This window comes from Anopheles gambiae, chromosome 2 (assembly GCF_943734735.2).
Source record: "Anopheles gambiae chromosome 2, idAnoGambNW_F1_1, whole genome shotgun sequence".
NCBI classification, from domain to species: Eukaryota; Metazoa; Arthropoda; class Insecta; order Diptera; family Culicidae; genus Anopheles; species Anopheles gambiae.
This window is the reverse complement of record NC_064601.1, coordinates 108,391,946-108,414,072: the sequence shown is the minus strand read 5'-3', so window position 1 is coordinate 108,414,072 and position 22,127 is coordinate 108,391,946. Positions and strand designations below refer to the sequence as shown.

The 22,127-nt window shown below is 48.5% G+C and overlaps 2 protein-coding genes across 5 annotated transcripts in view; one reads left to right on the top strand and one right to left on the bottom strand.

Annotated features, from left to right (window-relative positions):
- Window positions 1-22,127, top strand: part of LOC1270181 (probable chitinase 10) — a 32,235-nt gene that overhangs the window by 7,007 nt on the left and 3,101 nt on the right. For all 4 annotated transcript variants that reach the window (XM_061644474.1, XM_061644471.1, XM_061644473.1 and 1 more), the window contains exons 3-5: window positions 20,323-20,404; window positions 20,618-20,868; window positions 20,944-22,116. In XM_061644474.1, coding sequence (XP_061500458.1) covers window positions 20,323-20,404; window positions 20,618-20,868; window positions 20,944-22,116 — 1,506 coding nt within the window. The remainder of the gene's footprint in view (window positions 1-20,322; window positions 20,405-20,617; window positions 20,869-20,943; window positions 22,117-22,127) is intronic.
- On the bottom strand, window positions 11,718-13,240 carry LOC5667165 (uncharacterized). Its single transcript, XM_001688060.2, has 2 exons — window positions 12,247-13,240; window positions 11,718-12,186 (listed from the first exon to the last, which is right to left on the bottom strand). The coding sequence occupies exons 1-2, from the start codon at window positions 12,301-12,303 to the stop codon at window positions 11,917-11,919; spliced, it is 327 nt and encodes a 108-aa protein (XP_001688112.2). The 5' UTR covers window positions 12,304-13,240; the 3' UTR covers window positions 11,718-11,916.

The window sequence follows — 22,127 nt, the reverse complement described above, 5'->3', positions numbered from 1 at the left end:
GCTCAAACCTCAAACCCAGGGCGCTAATTTAACAATAGCCCCACAACAGGCCGGCTCACGTTCCGTTGTCCTCCGCACGTTTTGGCTTTCGCTCCAACAAACTCCCGCCGTGCCCTCGGACTTTACTTCGAGGGTAATAATTCATTTGTTTATTGTACTCAACACCACGTCCGCCCCCTCCCGCCGGCCAGCTCGGACAGCAGCATGATCCATTCTCAAGCATAGATGGCTGGTTGGGACACAATAAATGGTTGACCTCGGGGCACCAAACGCCCCACCGCAAATGGCTTCAGCATATCGCACAACCGGGCTGGGGGTGTGGGGGTGTGCCTTAGAGATTTGAAGCCAAAATCCAAGGTGTCGACGAAAGAGCAGACAGTGTGAGCTCCAGTACGCTCGCGTGTTAATTGAAAGCTCCTAAAACAAGCGTTAGCAGGGTGGAAGAGTGCGTAAATGTGTTGACTGTATTGGACAGCTTAGCCGTTAATAAGGCGATTTGAATACAAAACTGCCATGTGAAGTTGTCAGTTCTCCCTCCGAGATGTCGTCGCTCAAAACAACTATCAACAGCTTCTATCTTCCAGATCGGTATCTTCCCGTTGCGTTTGATCACGCAGGAGACGAGCTCTTGTTTTGCTTGGGGAAGGAGCTTTATTTCTAATTAAATCTTCACATCCCTTTCACTCCTCTCGCACAAACTCATCTCATTTTGCAGATCTTATCACACCGATCATAACGAGTGGGATTTCTATGGGTGTGCCGTTGGCAAACGTTGTGTGTTATGCGTAGTGGCTCCTTACGTACCACGACAAGTCTGGCACAATTGTCGCACCCGAACCGAAAATGGGTAAAACGATTTGTCTCTGGTGCTGCTGTCGCTGTTGCTTGCCGCTTGCGTGATGGCTCATCTTGGCCACGGTCCGGCCTCTCGGTTCGTCGACGTGTGACGGAGGCAAAGCTGCAAAATTACATAATTTTCTATGGAACGCAAAAAAAAGCGAGACCTATACTTCAGCAAGCCGCTGCTTTTTGAATGAGCGAGCCAAGTGAGACTCCAAATCGGTCATGGAGTTTTGCGTAATTTCCTACCGTCAGCAGTGGGTTAGGACGGTGAGACGGTCTTTTGGTCTGGTGCTTCTGCTACAGCCGGGCAACACCATACTTGACTGATAAATTTGATTTATCGTTCAAAGCGATCGTGCACAACATTGTTTATGCTGAATAAGTAAATTTGTTCAATTTCGCTTATTGTGATCCAGCACTTATACATCCTCTAAACTCTTATACAGATGCAGTAAAGCTTCACTTCGCAGCTACTGTTAGCTATTCACTATCTTCTTCATCATCTGCGTCTGAAATGACAGTCTCAGTGGCTAACAGTTTTCTACATTTCACCAGTGAGAGCTGTTTTTTTTACTTTCTAACGCCGGCAGATCTCACGTCATCAAACTTTTCCACGCTACCGATCAAAATAAACCTCCCATTTTCCCACCCAATATCCAAATTACCAGTGCGCGAGCAGCGTAAAATTCAACCCAGTTTTCATCGCACGCCATGCGTTGCGCTTTTATTTGGTTTCGATTTCGAACCTCCGGCCCCCGATCGTCTCACGCCCCGGCATATAACTTTTACTATTTCACGCGATAGTTATGGAATGCAGCGCGTGCACAACCGAAACCCCACCGCGATCAACCGCCAACGCGATTTGGGCAGTAACTTTTCCTGCTACAGTTTTTTTCTATGTGCGTGTGTGTGTGGCTGCTAGATTGATGGGGAGCGATGGTGCGATCGATTATTTGATTGTTGGCGAAGATTGAGCGTGATTCCCACACACGATTCGCATACCGAAATAGAGAAGCCGAATGGAGAAATGCATTCCCTTTTAGCAGCAGGAGAAACTGTTACGCTTTGATGCAACGTACTGGGTACTTGCAAGGAAAGTTTTGAATCATTGCGAGTGATAAATAGAGATCACAATTGCACAGCTTTCTAGCGCATCCATGATGGATGAGCGTTTTCTTGCAAATATTTCTTAAATGTCTTTTTGTTTTACTTCATCGCAGCTCAATAAAACTCCTTCATTCCTAACTCATTAAGATTTGCTCAGAAATACTTCCGCTATCATGCCAAAAAACAACATTGCGCAAATTTGTCCAAAACCAACGATCAGTACGAGCACGCTACCACTGCCGTATTTGCTATGCCATGCAAATTTACCTTACCAATGTTTGTAAACATAAAACACTCGCCACAAGGCAGTCCTGATAAATAAACACCCTGAAGCAAAACCCCCTAAATCCCACACACGCGCACACGCACACACACGCACACACACACACACACACACACACACGCCAGCGTATCGTCTAAATCCAAAACACAGGCCAGCCGGAATCGATGCGCACAAGCGCAAAGTGCGCCCCGGGAAAATGTCAACCGGTTCGCTAGCTGCTCATCCTCTAAAAGTCGAGGTGGAAAAACAGGTTTTGGGGTAGCTTTCTGAGGGTAGTACCGTGGATCAGGAAAGGGAAGACGTTCAAAAACACACACACACAGGCATGCAGAAAGCGACACTCATCCAAAAACCATCATCTTTCGTCGTGCGCTGTGCTGGGCCCGAAAAACGAACGACTTCAACGAGCGTAGCTGCGATAAGCAAGCGACGAACCTTTGCCCGCGCACACTGTCGACCGTTTCGTCAACGATGGCGCTTACGGCGTACAGTATGGATTGATGGTCTCCTTCGACCGATAAAACTGCCGCATTATGGCGTTATGTTTCCTGTTCTGGGGTTCGTGTGTTGTGTTTTGCTTTGCCGAACCCCCCCTGTTAACCTTGTCTCGCGGTGCAAAAATGACCCTGTTGACCTGTCCTTGAGTGATGATAGTTTACAGTGGAGCTTGAACGCTATCTCAGAAATGTGGTGGGTTGATTGTTGTGACAAGAAAGGAATTTTCTACATGGATGCGATTTCGACTGAAATGGAGTATACGGTTCGTTTGCTCTATGCCACGTCAAAAGTGACACTTGAAATTCCAACCAACACGGCAGGAAGCAGAAACATTCATGTAGTGAATAGTGACCAACCTAGTTGCCGGCAATAATTATCGCTCATTCAAAGCCTCTTGAACGCTGAAGAAAGATAATCATGGGCTTCGTTAAACGAACTTCAGACACTTTACGGGCTTAACCTGCATCCTGGCTGCAAAGCTATGAAGCAAGCTCTCGTTCATTAGGGCACACAATCTGCCCTGCCCCAAACGGCCCCTTCCTGCTATCACTCCTGTCTCCTGCTTCCCAATCTCCGCCTTCAATTGATCCCGATCTAATGTGATAATTATTTTGCAATTAAAGGGCTACCATCGTTATGTTTCTTTTTTCCATATATAAAGTCCTCTCTGCACGATTCAAAGCAAAATTGAGACATATGCAGTACGACAGGGCTTGGCAGTCGTTCGAAGGAGCGTACGTTTTGCCGTTTCCAAACAGACAAGAATGTCGGCGCTAACAAGCAACCTCACGGGTTGAACGGGTCGATCGTGTCTCGAATAATACGCGGAAGGTTTGATGAAGATTGTGCTGGGTACTGGGTGAGCCCGACGCTACGACTGGCTGGTCGAATGATGGAAGGAGATGTTGCGAAAACAGAGATACATTGATTTCCGCATTTCGCTCCACAGCGCGCAGAGTGAAAGAGCTCTGTTTGCCGTGAACAATGGTCCATCGAGGGGTGGTTTGTTTATTGATTTTGCGTACAGCAAGGCGATCAAATTGATAGTTAATAGGTTGCCAATAATTCACCTCGTTTGTGCGTTGTGGAAACGATATGGCTTATTATTTTACGCCTAATTCGTTCCTCGATTCGAACAACTTTATTAATGCTGTTTTTTCTTTCTACTTTCAGGTAAGCAAACACCAAACATCCAAATTAAAACTAAGTAAGGTAACGCCCATGATTTTAATGAAAAATTTCCAACTGAAAACTGCACCCATCAAGCGACCAGCGAAAAAAAAATTGATTGCCCATTCGGAACACATCCGGAAAGCGAGTCCGAATATTGAACCGCACGAAACATGAAACCATCGCAAATCATATGGTTGTATCAATGTTTCTGCACACATCAAACGACTCACTTTCTTTCCATTTTGCTTCAAAATGACTAGCAGAGAGAGCGTATTCATATTGATCGTCCAGCCATAAACGATCAAATTACAGGCGACTTTCAGAGAATTGAAATTTTCATAAAATCAATACACAAAAGTGGAAAAGTGGAATCAAATTAGAAACGAGTTTTACTACTGCACCGAACACAATATAACTATTTACTAGTAAACCAAGCACTGGAAACCGATCCCAATCTAGTCGCTCCCGGTGGTGACTTTGTGGCGGGACCACCGCAAACACACAGACTTCGATTCCTGATTATCCATAATATCATTCCCACGGCATCGTCCAGGAACCGGAAGCACCGCCAATACCGGTTTGATTTATACCGTCCGATCTGGAGCTGGCGAGCGCTCCCTCGAAGCCAGGTAACCCAATCCAATCCTGGGGAAAGAAGAGTAAGAAAAAGAAACAAACAAAGCACACTCACGCACAAGCGGCAGATCTTTTTTAAAATCTGCACTGCCGCTGCCACCATTGTCGATCGTTTTGGGTGCGACGAACCCCAAGCGCGAGCACCCGGTAGGTGTGGCGATAATAGTTGCCAATACACAGACCCAGACTCAGACTGTGGTCCTGTTCCATTGTGTTTTGTGCGGGCAGAAATTGGTTTCTTTTGGTATGGTTTATTTTAATGTTGTTGTTTTTTCTACACTAAATCAGCTTTCGACAGATCGTTGTCTGTGGGATTTCGATCTAAAGTTGGCACCCATTTGCAACGATTAACGATCTCGATGGGAATCAGGAAGACAATTTTAAATCAAAGCTCTTTTTTTGGGGGGGTTTATGGCCGTTTTATGACACGAAAAATGCGATCATATCGTAATGTTTCACGCTCGACGGTGAGGCTTATCCATCATTTTGTAAGATTTCGATCATCTTAAATGGAGTGCTCAAACTGCTCGAAACAATGACTGCTTAAGTATAGGTTGAAGATCAGTGGGCTTTAATAACCAAGACAATGCGTGAAAAAATGATTTCATTTCTTAGCAAAATGCTACAACGAGAAGAACTGTCAGAAATATCTGTACAGATAATAAACAATAATTTACAAAATTAAATTTGCAAACCACAGCTGTACCAGCTGCTGGACAACAATGTCAACAGCAGCGAAGTGAATGGAGTACAACACCGCGAACCGTTCCCGTTCCCTCTGTTTCATCCATTGCCGAAACAGGGAGTGTCCCATGGACATTATGCCAGCTCGTTAGTAATTTTCTTCTTTTGCTCCGCGTTCGCATCATTTTGAACAAACCTTTTTTTGGGGAAACTCTCAACAACGCGCATTTTTTGTGTGTCTTTACTCTTCACCTCCATTATGCTTCGCTCACTGTCACGTGACAATTTTGTTTTGCGTTACATAATGCTGCAACAAGCAGGCGTAATTGAACCGAAAGGGAAAACGCGTCTCACACGCGACAAAACGCGTCTCACACTCGTCGTCTCGTTGACACCGTGGACGGACCACAACGTTGGACGGTTTTTCGCGCGCTGTGCAATTATCCTCCGACACGGCAGAAGGCAACGGAAGCCGTGTTGTGTCACTTTCGATTTCCTTTTCTCGGACCGGACCCGACCGGAGCCCACACATTGAAGGTGACAATTTTTCCCGCAAACATTAGCCGACCGATCGGTGTGTCCACCCACTGCCCGGTGGATGCAAAGAGGGTGTAATTGATTGTGCAAATCAAACGCAACGTGGCCCCGGGAACTAGCATCTTTCTTTGCACACTTGTCGCTTCTGATTCTGATCGACGTTTGTATGATCGACAAAACGTGCAGAGGTCATTGCTGCAGCGTTGTAGCTATTGCAAACGCGCAACGCGCAAACGCGATCAACCGCGAGGACTACCGATCGCAAAATTATCGAGAAATCGATGTCATTGAAACTGGGCAGCTCGGTGGAATTGCTATGCACAGGCCACCACCAACGACTCCACGCACGCAGCACTGCTTCTCCCTTCCCCGTTTTCTTTCGAACTTTTCCGAACCGATCCAACGCGCAACGTTCAAGACGTGTGAATATTTCGCTACCCCGTTAGTCGCATACCGAAAACGAGCGAGAAGAAAAAAAACGCTCACAAACACGGTCCACACGGTCATGGAGGTATGGCGATGTCGGGGGTTGGTTGAAAACTGAGCCCCAGAAGGTCGGTGTCCCCTTTGCCTGCGCCAACCATCGGTGCGAGCGCGCCCGCTTGATTGACTTGAACCGAAACGAAAACCGCGCGGCTCAGCGACATCGACGACGACGATGACGACTACGACGATGGAGTGCATAATTAACTTTCCCAAACATAGTCCAACGACCGGCCAAGAGTTCGAAACGGGTCCGGTTTTGTGTGCGCAGGTGAATCGAGTAGCAATACGCACGCACGCCGGAGAGCCGGACAATTCACAATGACACAACGGCGCTTTGGCGAGCGGAGCCCGAACTTATTGGCCCACTGTTGGCCGCTGGTGGTGGTGGTGGTGGTGGTGGCGTGAGTCTACACTGTCGAACGAAATTAAATCAGAATCGTGTGTACACGGTTTTCCCAGTCGGAATAGTGTAACTATCAGATCAGACAGCAATTTATTTTGTTGGGTACCGACGAAAGTGTAACAACCGTACAACAACAGGCGAGACAGCTTTTGCTACTCGTAACCAGCTGGCGATGGTCGAAAGACAAAGGAATAGGAGGAAAAGAAACAAACATTTTGCAACAACACTTTTGTGGCACCTAGGCTATAGTTTATGGTTTATGATCATGCAGTAGGTGATGTGTTGGGTACGAAGGAAACGGAAGTATTTTACTGCTTCGTGATGGGGTTCGTTGTTGAACCACTGTCCAATGCTTTGTGCAATAAATGCTCCAGTTACAGTGTGTGGATTTTTGGTAACTATTTCCAAACATTGTCAAAATAGAGCATCGAAGATAGTTTAGTACAAGCCTTTGGCAAGCAACAGAAAACATTCAAAATTATCCATATGCAACCTTTTTTGAAGAACAAATGATGATCCTTGTAAACTCTGCATTGATCGCATTGTCCAAAAACCTTCAATTATCCACATCCGATAAGGTGAGAAAATTTTCACTTAACCTTCCCCACAAACGGGCACGAAACCTTTTCCACCCCGTATCTCCACCCTCAAACGAAAACTGCTCGACCATACTGAAAGTCATCTAGACAGGCAAAAGGTCGCAACCAATAAGTAAATGCACAATGCCCCATCATTAAAGATAAAGACGCCCGCAGAAATCGAACACCCAACCACCACCACCACCATCACCACCCCCAGCAGAAAGTCGGTGCCAGTGCCGGGGGAACGATGCAAAAGGTCATAAGCCAAGTGGTTAGTGCAGTTTTTCAACCCTTTTAGCCGTTCTCACGATGCCACAATTGGCCAGCGGATTGCCGATGCCACACTTCCGGTTCATTGTATCTTCCCGAACCGCTCTCCTCATGCTCATGTGTCTGTGAAGGTTGCACTGTTGCTAGCTTAAAGGAAGCAGCATCAGCAGCAGCATCATCATTTCCATTTCCACCCAATCGAGTGCCACCGACCGTTCGAGTGCGAACGAGCGAGCCCTTTTTAGGGGGAGGAAACGGGCCCGTCGATCGTACCCGTTGCAAAAGGGTTACTGCATGGGAAGCGGCGGCGACGAAGTGCAAGACAACCGCAGACAACCGGTCGTCGTAATTCACTTTCGCTTTCATCTTCCATCAGCCCGGACTCGGGTAATCGCTTACCTCATCCCCGACGTCCCGTTTGCTGGCAAAAAGAAAACACAAACCGGGCATCGCCATGCACGAGTGGAGCCCGCGGGTGGAAGCGGGAGATGTGTCTATGCACAGCCTTCTTCGCTGTTCGATTCCTTCGATTGGTTTTGTTAACGAGCAACGACAAGTACGGGCCCAAACACGCATGCGCGCCAACCGACAACGCTCGATCGCTCCATCAAGCAACGCGAAGGTTCGTCACTTGCTTTGTGAGAAGCGTTCTTCTGAAGCGTTCAAGTCTTTTGATGATTTCGCATTTGGATCGCGTTTTTATCCCCTGTTTTCTGTCTGGAACCTGGCTCCTCACACTGAAACACATTTTCGGCCGAGTGAATTCAACGATAACGATGTAATAAGTGACGAACCTGCCACGAACCTGCAACACTACATCGATGCTTGCTCCATGCGGCGAAGATCGTGTTTTGGGGTGTTGTGTCGTTGGCGTTGTCTTTTCCACTCCCAGCTGTAATTAATAGTCGCCGCTCGGACAGGAAGAAAGTGGCTCTCGCGTTGGGGGTGTACGGAGGCGTTGGGGGAGAAGCGTTCGTGAGCGCGTAGCGCGCAACCGGTAACGTAACCAGCAAACGTGCCGTGGCCATTTTTGGGAAGCTGTGTTGCGTTCGGCCGGCATCGCTTCCGAAGCGGGAATGCGTACCGTATTATCATACGGGAAGGAGAAATCCATCAGCATTATGGCATCGAGTGGTTGCGGTTTCTTTCCCTCTCGATACACGCACGCTCGAACGGGAACGAACGAACGATCCGTGATCGATTCAATCGATCATGATGATGGGGCATTAAATGAGAGCGATTTTTAACGCCAATTTTTCATTCTCGTTTTGGTTTTTTTCGGTGAGATGAAGTAATAGAGCCGGTTTTGGGGAGTAAAAAATAATTAAGCCCTTTAAAGAATGAAAGTGGATCATTCAGGTACGAGGACGATTCGAAACAGTCGTGTTGTTTTCTCTTTCACACCGTACTTCACCATTTCTGATCAATTTTTCGTTGCAAAACTACTCCAGCAACCGGCCGTGTCTGAACGTCACGCTAAACGCCACAAACCAACGCGCGTGGAAAGATCAATCGAATGCTAATGTGAGCATAGTGTTCGAAAATCAGTGGTCCAAGGGCGTAGTAAAAGATCGTCTGAAATCATTCGACCTTTTTTTCTCCGGGCGGCGTTGGTGTTTGTGAGCAGAGCCCAGCGCCATCACGATTAAGGTACCGTCTTCATCTGATGTTTACAGCGAACGACAACGAAAACGGTCTACCCCGCTCGCTCCTCTATGTCTGCTCGCGGCCGGTGAGGTCAATGAATACTTAATCATATGGCAGACCGACCGGTTTCCACGCACAAACTGGTCAAACTCGACAGACAAAACTACGCATGAAAGGCACTTGGGCGACACTTGGGCAACCACAGCGGGTTTCGCAGTCAAAACAGTTACACGAGTGGAGCGATTGCGTTACAATCTGGAGTGGAATTAGGAGTTTGTGCTTCAAAACAAACCACTCAGTCGTATGAGGCGTTGGTGAAAAAGGTTCAAAATTTGAAAATTTGTGTCGAAAAGGTTGAATGCAAAAGATAAAAGGTCTGTAGCATTTTTTTTACCATTAAAAATATTTTCTTTATACAACACGCTTTAATTCAATTCGTTTGGCAAACGTTGATCAATCACGCTGCAACATGAATCATTCCAATAATTGATCACTTTTGATAGATTCCTCTTTGACCTTGAAGTAATTAAACCAACGAGCCAACAGCAATCAAACATTTTGACAAGTATTACAGGTCTTCCATCAACCGAACATCATTCCATTTCTGTTAAAAAAGAAAATTAATAGCCACACACACAATGCCCATTGCATCAATCGCACCTGTCTGTGACAGGGTTTATGTGTTTGGAAACCAAATTACAGTGTCAGTAAGCACGGGACAAGCACGCACAATGCACGAGACCGTCACTAAAACCTACACAGCTGAAGGTCAAACGATTAGAAAAGCATCACCGTGTTGCCGCGCGCGTACCGTTCATAAATGCGCGGTTATTGACATTTGACGCTTGCGTGGCTTAATTGATGTTTACTAACTGTCATCATGACACGTTTGACAGATCCGCTCGTAAGTAAACAAGGCGCACGCGATCCTACAGCCCGGTGCAGATGCCTTCGCTTTTTCGCGTTCGATCGCTGTGTAAAGGTCTCTCGCTAAATGCAGTTTGAAAGGTCTTCCTGCGAAGGAAGCTGCGATTGGCAAACTGGCAGAAAACAAGTGAAACCCCTAAATCAATGCCTCCGCCAATAGTTGACATTCAGCCAGAAGAACAGAAGCCCACACAGGCCACCACTGTGCTGGCTAAATGTCTGTTTCGCCATTACGATTCACTCGTTCTAGCTGATCGGAAACACGAACGATCGAAGAGCTATCGCTGCGTGTGCTGTTGCTCTTTAACTTCCTGTAAGTTTTTCAGTCCACCCTTCCCGCCCTGATAGTTTGTCGCTTTTTTTGCTGTTGCCTACGACCGAATATCGCTACCTGCTTTACCATTTCCGTTCTCGGTACTTGGTGAAATGTCACTCCCTGGCGGCGGCACTGTGCGGAGCTGGCGGAAGACCTTGTAATCCCAGCCCCCCGAAAGGTCGCACCCCGTGGCATGAAATGGCAGCAGGTAGTGTTTCGCGGTAAGGGGCAATACGGGCATGATAAAAAGCTGCTGCAGTTCGAGTACGCAATCGCGCCAAACGTCTGTTGCCAAGTGCGTGCGCGGCTGGGAGAGCCCGAGACCTGTGTTCTGCTAGCCCCAAACCGGACTGCCCCTGCAGGTCCGAAGTGAATGCTTTTGTCGCCCCTCGCACGGGGTGGGATCTGAATTCGCGTGGAGAACAAAAGCGTAAAAGTTGCCCTGTACGCGCAAGTGCGCAATGCTAAGCGTGGCAAATGGGGAACGAGAAAAAAAGGCAAACCTGCACAAAGCCACGGCAGTGTGCACCTTCGCCATGCGCGCACACACACACCCTCCGGACGCTGTTCCATGCGCCGCTGAAGGTAAGAATGGACGTGGTGTGGCTCTCGCGCGCTCGGTCTTAGAGCATGGAACACGAATCGATCGCATGAGCGGGAACTGGATCACCTTGGCGGGCAGCCGGGTTCGAAAACAGAATGACGTGAACCGAACCCACCCTCTCTCTCCATCAGGGTCTTTGTGTGCCCACTGTAGGGAGGGGTTTGGTCGAGAGAACGCCACGCACCAAAGAGAAACCAAATTGTAGCATATTGTTCTTATTCTTCCAATACAAACCCCGTTCAGAGACAACAAAAAAACCGTTCACATTGCAATCACACCACGACTGCGTGCAATTAATTTTAAGCAGCCGCCAACAAACTGCCGAAAAACTGGCCCGTGCTCCGGTTCTTGGAAGGTAGCCGCTTGGTAGGTGTGCCCCGTAAACATCAACGTAAGCGTTAGAAATGGTTTGTTGTGTTTTTTGTTTCGACTGTCATTGCTTCATCTGAGCTCGCGATACTAATGCAGCTCAATCTTAGGGATCGTGAAAGCAATCCAGTGAGACCAATAAACCTGCCCGTGCTGGTTCACGGCACGCCAAAGTCAGCGCTTAATGATCGGCTGAGCATACTAATGAACCTTCTCCAAGAGAGTCGCCGGTCCAAAACCTCAGATACGACGATGGTCAGCGATCGATTTGCGTAGTGACGATGGGCTGTTCGATGTCACAGCACGGCACCGTTGCAATCATGTCAAGGATTGAAACCAACACAAATCTGCCCCGGTGATCTATTGGGGTTATGGTTATTAAAAATTTCCACCACACTGCCCACACACACACACAGGTGTTTGTACGGCATCGATTTAGGTTTTGTCATCATCATGAATTGGCAAGAGAGATGCAAACGATCACACCCTGTCTTAGAGTTCAATGAATGCGCGGTAGTCTTATACAACACTGAGGGCGAGTACGTCACACACTTAAACCTTCATCATTTTGTGTATAATTTCCGTTTCCTGCCGAGCGCGTGCATTATCCGGCTTTAGGCCGGCCTCGTCTTTGCCTGCTGGATTTTTGCCCTCTACCAGTGCGGTCTGATAGTAGTCGGCCGCTTCCGGTGGTGTTTTGCGATCATTCCCGCTTCCCAGGACGAACTGCACCAGGTAGTCGATCAGGTACGATAGGTGGTGGATGAGGGCGATCGCTTTCGAGACTGGTGTTTGGTTTGGTTCAGCTGGAGCACTGGACACCTGAAAAATGAATCAATTCTTCACGGTTACTATGCCTTATTTACTACATTTTAATCTCACCAAAACGAGCGAGGCTACGAAAAATAAAAGAATACATAATCCTTTCATTTTCACCATTTTTTTCCTGTGTGTGTGCCTTTAATCTCACACAAGATCGTCAAGATCAAGAGTCATACTGAACTATTTCTTGGCTAGAAACTACCTGCTGTGCAATGCGTTCAGCTGGCGTGATTGCACCCAGTTGAGCAAACAACACCGAGAACATTCTCGATCGCTCAAAGCGCAAGCCTTGTGCAGTTATTTGATCTGTGCCTGGGAGCAGCCCTGGGCAATGTCAAGTACAAACCAACAGTGGCAGCAGTCACCGTAGGCTGACCGTGCGCCACGACGGCATCTTAAGGTGAGCTAGAAATTCAATCAGATGGTTGACCGTTTCAACAGGAGTGGTTGGAATGAGCCGTGCAAGATGCTAATGATGGTTCGTGTCCGGCTGTGTTGCCACTATAAGCGTACCAACATTCATCGAAATCAGTTCAAATTCCATTCGCTTTCCTGAACCCGGTTTTTTTACGAACACAAAATAGCTCAAGTGTTTATTCATTCCGATTCACGCTAATCACTGCAACGCCTCATTACCCAGCAATTGCTCACTAAACGATGTAATGTGCAACAAAGTCATACACAATTAGGCAGCACGACAGCGTGTTTGCTATGCTCGTGCGCACTTTTTAAATACACGCACTGCAATTTAGTAAACCTTTAATAGGAATTGGAATGGAGGAAATCAAAATACCAACACCAAATTTCAGGAACATTGGCTGAGCGCTGGGCGAAAGGTGTCAGGCAGAGTGAGCAATCAAAAGGCTGGAGCACATTCACTTCGTGTCGATTAGTGTGTTTAGCTGTTGGAAAGCGGACGCCCACTTCCGTGGATCAACAAGGAAACTGCAGTAAAAGCAAAGCAAAGGGATTGTTTTCTGCTCGGTTGAGTAATTTGAATTTGATTTCGCTGCTCCCAAACACGGAAAATTATTGTTTGAAAGTGAATAAATGGAAATATTATCAAAAACAGCTCTTAATATTGCCGTAAGATTTCGCAAAAAATCTCCCTTTAAAGTGGCACTAAAGCCACATTTCCACTTCAATGCTCATTTTTAAAGTCCATCCCTCAAAACACCTGCTTCCCTGGTAAAACGAAATCATAATTCATGCTCCAGTGAACCCGAACGCACAAACACATCCTTATCGTGGGGCTCCAAACACGCCACGCCGGCCATATTTTAATTGAATCCAACACTCCCCACCCCAATGATAACACCCACAGACATCGCGGCGAAAAGTTCCACTATCATTCGTGTACTTCCCCCCACTGAACGAGGTCTATCACCAACAAACAAACACACATACACACTGACAGTTCCGCATACATAGCGCCGGAATGTTTCCGTTCCACGCGAGGGGTTAAAAGGTCCCTTTTACGCATGACTGAACAATCCGGAGTCTCAATGCAAAATCGGAAAGAAAAACACACATACACACACTCTCCGGCACACTTCCTGCCCAGTCCTGGGTGCCTGATCGGTGTGGAATCGAATTTTTCGCATCACTGAGCACACGATTAAACGATTATCGGGCTTTTTTGGTGCGCAATTTTACCCTTTTCGCTTCTTTCTGTGCTTGCTTACTCTGGCAATGCTTGTAGGTTCATTCTTTGTCCCTTTTCTTTTACCGTGATTCAACCCGATTAGTAGTTGAGGACCCAAGCAGTAACAGTCTACCGGGTTTAGGGTTATGCGACCCTGCTCGCTCCGAATCGCAACTGTTCCGCTTCATTAGACAATGCCATGAGAAAATCATCGAACCTTATGGTACGGAAGTGGTCCGTGCGCATGCGTCCTGGGGAGGGGGGGGGGTGGTATATATTCTCTGCCCTTCTAAAACCTGTGCTGTAAACATTGACACCTCGCTGGCGGTGTTGTTCGTTTGCGTACGCTCTCTTTTCTTGCCGCCACGATCTAGATCGGTGTAACGACACAGCTACAGTGAGCTACAGGGAGAGGGTAGGTAACGACCTTCACGGGAGCGAGGGATTGTTTCAAAAATTGGAAGATTTACAGTGCCGCGCGACAACTAAGAATCGCTAGTTAGCAGCTGTTCAGAAGAAGAGAGGCTTAGTTTCGGGCAGCATTTTGAGCTCATTAATAAGTTTTAGATTGCCTCATAGATTTGTATCTTTTTGACGGATTTTTAACTCTGGAGGGGCTGCACTTGAAAGAGCCTTTTTGATGGCAAATTAAAATGATGATTAATGATGTTAGAGTTTACTGAGGAGCCTTAGAGACCATAATGAAACATAAAAAAGACCAAAACAAATATTAAAAAATATATACATTTTAAGGTAAAACATGACTTCGATTGCGAACAGTAACGCATTATTGAATATTTTACTTGCACCAACACTTCGATACGAATCAGCTGTTTTCTTACTTGCTGTACGCATGACTGAACAGGGAGTCCTTCTACACCGATAAGAAACATCCTCCACTCGCTGCTGCGCTCTTTGCACGGGAAAATTCTACTTTTCACGCTTGACTGAACAATTTGCAGTGGAAAATTTCCAAATTACGGACACATCAAATCCTCAGGGAGTTAAGCCCTATCAGTATGGTTTTCCCGTGGAAAATCCCCCATACACACACACACTCAGACACAAAACGAATCTAGAAGAAACGCATCACCCGTGCTGCGTTGGTGGTGAGGAATTGTTTTCCATCTTTTACGCATGACCGAACACGGGAGACCCCGGGCGTAAGGAAAATTCAGTGAAGGGGAAAACTCATAAAACAACCTACTCCCTCGGATGCGTTCCTGGCGCCGGAAAATTCTATCTTTCACGCTTGATTGCACCGAACGAATTAGTGCGCTCGGGCGCGCCCCGTTTGCCCGTTTGATTAGGAAAAACGGCATCGAAATCTTCCAGCTCAGTCAGCTGTGGCCGATAAATTTCGCTCCATCCCACTGCACAATCGAATCACAGCCGTGCGAAAACGGCTCCACCCGGTCTGGCAGGCGGTTTGCCACCAGTGTACAGGCAAGGGCGCACTTGTCATTCGGCCGCTGCACGCATGCGCCCTCCCTCCGAACAAAAAGCGAGAGAATGGAGAAAGCGTCCCCCCGTTAAAGACCGGAGCACGTGATAACAGCCTTGGCGTGGAAACGGCGCTTGGAGAAATTGGACCTGCGGGCCAATTGTCTGTGCGGCGTTCGGATGCACGGCAAGTGGGGGAGGGGTACACGCCCGAACCCGGACACAGCCAACCCGGACATGGCCGGGAGGGGTTTGGGCACGATTTGAAAGGGCATCGGCAGCGATCAGATGCAGCGAACCGTGAATAATTTGATTTTCACCGCACCAGGATGTCATACGCGGCCGCTACTGCTGGGCAGGTTGAAGTCAATAAAGTATGCTTGGGGCACCCCATTTTCCAACCCAAGCCTTCGTCGCGTGTCTACGCCAGCCTCGAACGACGACCTCCTAACCGGGCATGCTCTCCCGGCCATGGTGTCTCCAGCTTTCTGCCTCAGTGAACATTGAAGTCCCAAAATCGCTCCAATTAGTGGGGCGGACTTACCAAGCGTATTCGTGATTTGATATCATTTGTATGGTGGATGGGGAGCAGCGTCCCACTATCACCACTATTGAGAATGCTCGCTGCTCGGAGTTTTCCCTTCCCTGCTACCAGGAGCCTGACAGTGACAGGGGCAGTTTTGCCACCACGCATGACTGCACAGTGGAGTCCTAGCAACCGGCGTGTATAGCAACCAGCTGACAGGACACACAAATACACCCACCTGCTCTGCTCACGCATCCTGCTGCATGGTTCTGCGCTCCCGCTACGAAGAAAATCACAACTTTACGCTTGATTGAGCAGAAGTCCCTCTGATGGAAAAGTTAATTGAGCTGTCAGTCTTGGCCCACCCGGGAATGTCACGCTGGAGCTGCTCGCAGAAAAAAGGGGTTTTCCACTGATGCTAATGAGGTTTTCCCGCAGCAAAAGGAAAGCGGAAAACAAACGCCAATTTGAACTTTTCACCCATGTCAGTCGTTATGGGAGTCTCTCCCTCTCTCTCTCTTTCTTTCATCGAAATCAAAGCCTCCTTCGCTCGGTGTTGTGCGCCTGGTGAAAGGAAGCGTTTGTTTTCGCCTGACTGCACACGGATGACAGTTGGGCTGACAGTAGGGAAATTGAACACGTGGCCGACACACACACACACACCGGCGCCCTCCCATCCAACTCCCTCTAATCTGTTGCCGTTGTGCGCACGCGCGCTCCATAGTTGTGGCAGGTCAGTAACTTCTTTCCAACACCTTCCAGCAATCCCTTCGGAAGCAAAAGGGCTGCGGTGTTATGGGAACCGAGGTGAACAGCTGCGTGTGAGTGTGTGTGTGTGTGTGTGGAGTAACTTTCACCTGCCGTGTTAAGTCACAACCATACAGCCATGGTAGGTGTGAGAAAGCGCCAAAGGGCCGCTAGCATGTTTCGTTCTGCTTTGACACGTTTTTTCTCCAAATGCGGCGATAACGCCGTCCGCCAGCAATCTGTAAAAGGTAGCCAACGCTCACGTAAGACCTATCCCATCTTTCCGGTAGTGCTGTGGTGGTGGTGGTGTGAGCGCACTAATGGTTAATAAATATTAAAATATCTTGAAACAATGATTTATCATCCAAACCACCATCGTCCGCTTGGTATTATGCGGCCCCTCCAGGAACGGTGTCCAACGCGGTCGTGTGTAGTCACGCAAACCATTAGGTCCCCGGAGTTGGTTACGGGTGGTCTGCTGCAAATGGAAGACAACAGCATCCGATCCCAGTCCGGTAGCGGGCTTTCATTCCATTAGAGGCACGCTTCCTTCGATGGCGCCTCGTACGGTGCCGCCGGCCTGTCTCTGTGTGTCGCTTCTGTGGCGAAGGGATAAAGCCTTCGATTAAGTGTTTTCGCTTTTGCATCACCCTTTTGCCGCCGTAAAGTACGAAGTAATGCTGGGAATGTAGCGTCATGTAGCGTCGGTATGCCATGCTTTCCCATGTGAGCTCATCGTATGATAAGCTGGCAAACAGACAAGCTCGTCGTGAGAGAATGATCAACCAGCAAATCCGTACCTACTGTTGTGGCTGTTGCTGCACCGAGTGGAATAGTAGCTCATATGCTAATGAGCCTGCCTGAAATGTCTATTGCGTAAAGGGTTGCGCTTTGCGGTTTGTTAAGAGTCTGAGAAGAAGAGGGCCTATTAGAAGATTGTAGAAGAAAGCTTCAACGGTAGCAAATTGGGGTTTGGTGCATTGCCGTAACCTTTAGGTATAAAGCAGTAGAAGGGGTCATAGGATTTACTATAATAGATGATTTCATTCCAAGATGTTGAATGCAGTCTAATGAGTTAATTGAATGCATTTAATCGTTTTGATATATTCTACGACTACGACGACTACGAGTTCAGTAAGCATTGCATCAACTTCATTTGTTTTACAAACTATTTTGTTCTTGACACCTTTTTGTTCTTGCCTACAATTGGAGTCGTAAAATTGCAAGTATCAAATTCCATTGCAAAATAACTAGAACTACTCGTTTGCTACATCAATTCACTTACTCTGCCGTCCTTGAGTCCTATTCCACAATAATGTGGCGTAAAGTACATTTACCTATCAAACAGCAAATCCATTAAACTAACACTTGTAAACGCTTCAACTTCGATTCAGATAATTAGCTTAAACGACAGACTATCAAATGACTCAATTCCCTGTCCGTAGGTACCAATTGGCCTTTCACTAAGCAAAGCACAATCTATTGCTTCTACGACCCGTTCTCTCTGTGTGTGTATTTTGTGTGCACACGAAGATTAGATTAACAAATCAGCAAACCGATCGACAGCTTTTGCTTTACCACTTCAGCACTCCTTCTCGGCTCACGGTAAAGACGTGAAAATTCACAACAACACCAACAAACGTGGGGGGCTACTGCTGCTGCATTGTGTGATAATATGGCACACCCGGGGGCTTGTGTGATTTGTGCTGTGAGTCGTACTGTTTGTGCGATCTTGAGCTGAGCTTTGTGTCGGTGGGTTTTTGTTTGCCTCCACACAGCCCGCCACAACCTCTAAGCCAGCGATGGAGATGGAAGGCGCACGGAGACAGCTAACCTCAAATGGACACACGCGCTACATAATCTCCTCCCCTCAGTGGTGGGTTTTTCGGGGGGGGGGGGGGACTTAACGTCGGTATCGTGACGCAGTGGGTACGGTAAGTCTGCGAATGTAACTGCCGTATCACTTACGCAATCTGCACAGCCCAAAATGGGGCGAAATAGAGTTTTCAACCCTCCCCCCATTAGGTTTGCGTTTGGTTTTGCCAAATGCTTTTGCCAAACTCTAACCGAACTGCAGTTTTGAAATGAATGCACTAAGAATGCCCTCCCACCAGGTGTTCTGGTGTTGAGAACCGAAATCAAAGAATCTGCAAAGTAAGATGTTTGCACTCGAAAGCACACATGCAGAAGCAGCTGCAGCTGAGAAGCTGTCCGTTCAAAGCACAGACAAACGAAGCATTCTGCCATGTTTCAGCCAGCTGCCGTCGTTGCACAGAAGAGTAGCAGCAGCTGTGGAGGTTCGCTGCCGGTCGCAACGTCCCCGAATGCCGTTTATGACGTCGGGGTGGCCAATTGCGGTCAAGTACAAACTGATCGGCGCTGCGGCGAAGTCTCGTACTCGGAGGGAAGTATGCTTTGAGTGGCCAACGAAAACAAGCGCGTTTGCATGTACGTGGTGCGGTGAGAGAAAGTCCAATTTTGGACGTGGTTAACGCACGGGAAAAAAGGTTAACTATGAAAATGGTTTGAACCACGAAAACCGAACAATTTTTCATGCAGCAACCACGAACGAAGAAGTCGCGCTAGAGACGCGATGGCAGCACCGCTAATAGACGCTTATTACCACCTCGACATTTGATGTGCTGGTGGCATTTGATGACTTTTTCAAACATTCTCGCTCGCTGCCGCTAGTTTGACGAAAGGCCAAAAAGATTAGGCCAGGCAAAGCCAGTGCCGACCGTCGTGCCATACTTCGAAGGTTTGGCGCTGCTGACAAACGGGGTTTGGGGTTGGGTTTGAAAATGCTTCGCGCGCCACGAATATCTTTGGCGCGCACGAGAGCGCGTACGGGAGCTTCACCCCAACATCTCCTGCACCTTTTGGTGGCATCTCGTGCCGTTGCATCGCCACACATCTTATCGCACGATCGCACGATCGCAATCGTATAATCATCACCCATCCAGCCCCTCCACCCGCGGCCGCCTCTATTAATCTATTAATCAACTCGACCCAATTAGGCAAGCCGCCGAGAGGTGGCCAGCGTGTGGATAGTGTATCGGCGTTGCTTCAACACGCGCCGTCAAGACGCGCCGTGCCTTTTTCAGCATCCAGCAGCAGTCAGAATGGTAAACCGATTGTTTCGAGCTGTGCTCAATCCACTCGATCATCTGCCGAAGGTGATCTGGAAGATGTGCCCGTGGCACAAGCACTTGAGGCAAGCTGCTGTTGCAGGCTTTGCAAAACTCGTTCTCATCGAATGCAGGTCAGCTCGCTGTGAACTTGACGGTAGAGTGATTATCTAACTGGCGAAGAAAACAGCCCCATACAGATCCACCGGTGTGATTAGATAACAACTGTTTTGCCTGTGCTTTTTGCTGAGTATGCATCAAGCCCTACCCTTACTACCATTGGGGGACGCTTGAAATGTGGGCTTATTGACAAACAATGGGGGAGTAAATGGTTTACTAAGCCAATTTGCTAATCAGATTAGTACTTGCCGCGGCTTAGACAGCTCGCAAAACGTGTAATCTTCAATCCTAAAATTGGAACAACTTCGCAACCGATCGTTTTCTATCGCTGCCCGTGTAGGGAAACACTAACTGTTGACATCCAAAGGTAAACAGTAAACATTTAAGCAGGTGCTGAAAGGTTTCACCGTGACCCATAAGGCCTCAGTCGTTATCGATGTTTAACGCTCAACCTAAATGGTGGTGCGAATTTAAATGACATACAATTAATACTTTGCTTTTCCATATGCGCTCTTCTCCACTTGCAGTTAACGCCTCGGATACTAAGAATAGCGATAGTGCTATGCATCCTCATCGCGATCTTCTCCCAAGCGACAGACAGTGCGCAAAGTAAGTACTTGCCCCCGTCGTGGTGAACGCATTAAGCTGGCATTTAACACCCAAAGAGGAAGGTTAGATAAATCAAACTAATTTATTGTCCTGATGTCACTGCAACACTTCCAATGTGATCTTTTCACATACACACTCTCTGGTGACTGAAACGCTTGAGTGGATCGCCCGCACAACTAATCGTTCACCGTTCTGCCTTTTCTGCCCCTACAGCAAAGCGAAGAATACGGCGACCCACTAACCTAAAGTCCTCCGTAGCGAAGCCAGAAGACAATCAAATCCCCACGAAAAAGGCACAGGATCGGTCGGATCAGGCGCCCGCCTCGGCAACGAACCGATTCCGCGTGCGCACGAAAACGCGCGGCTCACTGGCGGCCGGTGCTGCCGGTACGGCGGTCGTAGCGGGCGCTGCCAGCTCTGCCCTCGTGTCCAAGAAAGCGCAGGTGGACAGTGATGGCTACAAGGTAAGCATTTCCTGACATATTGCCCTTACCCACAAACGTATCGTTTGACCAATACGGACACGCTTCGCTTTACAGATCGTTTGCTACTACACCAACTGGTCGCAGTACCGTACCAAGATCGGTAAGTTCGTCCCAGAGGACATCCCGGCCGACCTCTGCACACACATCATCTTCGCATTCGGTTGGCTCAAGAAGGGCAAGCTGAGCTCGTTCGAGAGCAACGACGAGACGAAAGATGGCAAGACGGGCCTGTACGAGCGAATGATGACGCTGAAAAAGGCAAACCCGAAGCTGAAGGTACTACTGGCCATCGGTGGCTGGTCGTTCGGGACGCAAAAGTTTAAGGAAATGTCGGCGACGCGCTACGCCCGCCAAACGTTCATCTACTCGGCCATTCCGTTCCTGCGGCAGCGTGGTTTCGACGGGCTCGACATGGACTGGGAGTACCCGAAGGGTGGCGATGACAAGAAGAACTTTGTGCTGCTGCTGAAGGAGCTGAAGGAAGCGTTCGATGCGGAGTCGCAGGAGATCCGCCAGCCGCGGCTGCTGCTCACGGCGGCCGTCCCCGTCGGTCCGGACAATGTGCGCGGTGGGTACGATGTGCCGGCGGTGGCCAGCTATCTCGACTTTATCAACCTGATGGCGTACGATTTCCACGGCAAGTGGGAACGCGAGACGGGCCACAATGCACCGCTGTACGCACCGTCCTCGGACAGCGAGTGGCGCAAGCAGCTGTCGGTGGACTATGCCGCCAATCTGTGGGTGAAGCTGGGTGCACCGAAGGAAAAGCTGGTGATTGGCATGCCGACGTACGGACGTTCGTTCACGCTGTCCAACACGGAGCGGTACAAGGTGAACTCACCGGCCAGTGGAGGCGGTAAGGCGGGCGAGTACACGAAGGAGTCCGGCTTCCTGGCGTACTACGAGATCTGCGAGATGCTGCTGAACGGTGCGGTGTACATTTGGGACGACGAGATGAAGGTGCCGTACCTGGTGGACGGTGATCAGTGGGTTGGATTTGACGATGAGCGCGCGATCCGCAACAAGATGAGCTGGATCAAGACGAACGGGTTCGGCGGTGCGATGGTGTGGACGGTCGATATGGATGACTTCTCGGGCACGGTTTGCGGTGGCAATGTGAAGTACCCGCTGATCGGGGCGATGCGCGAGGAGCTGCGCGGTGTTAGCCGTGGCAAGGAGGCGAAGGACGTCGATTGGTCCTCGGTGGCTGCTACCATTGTGGAGAAGGTAAGAGCAAT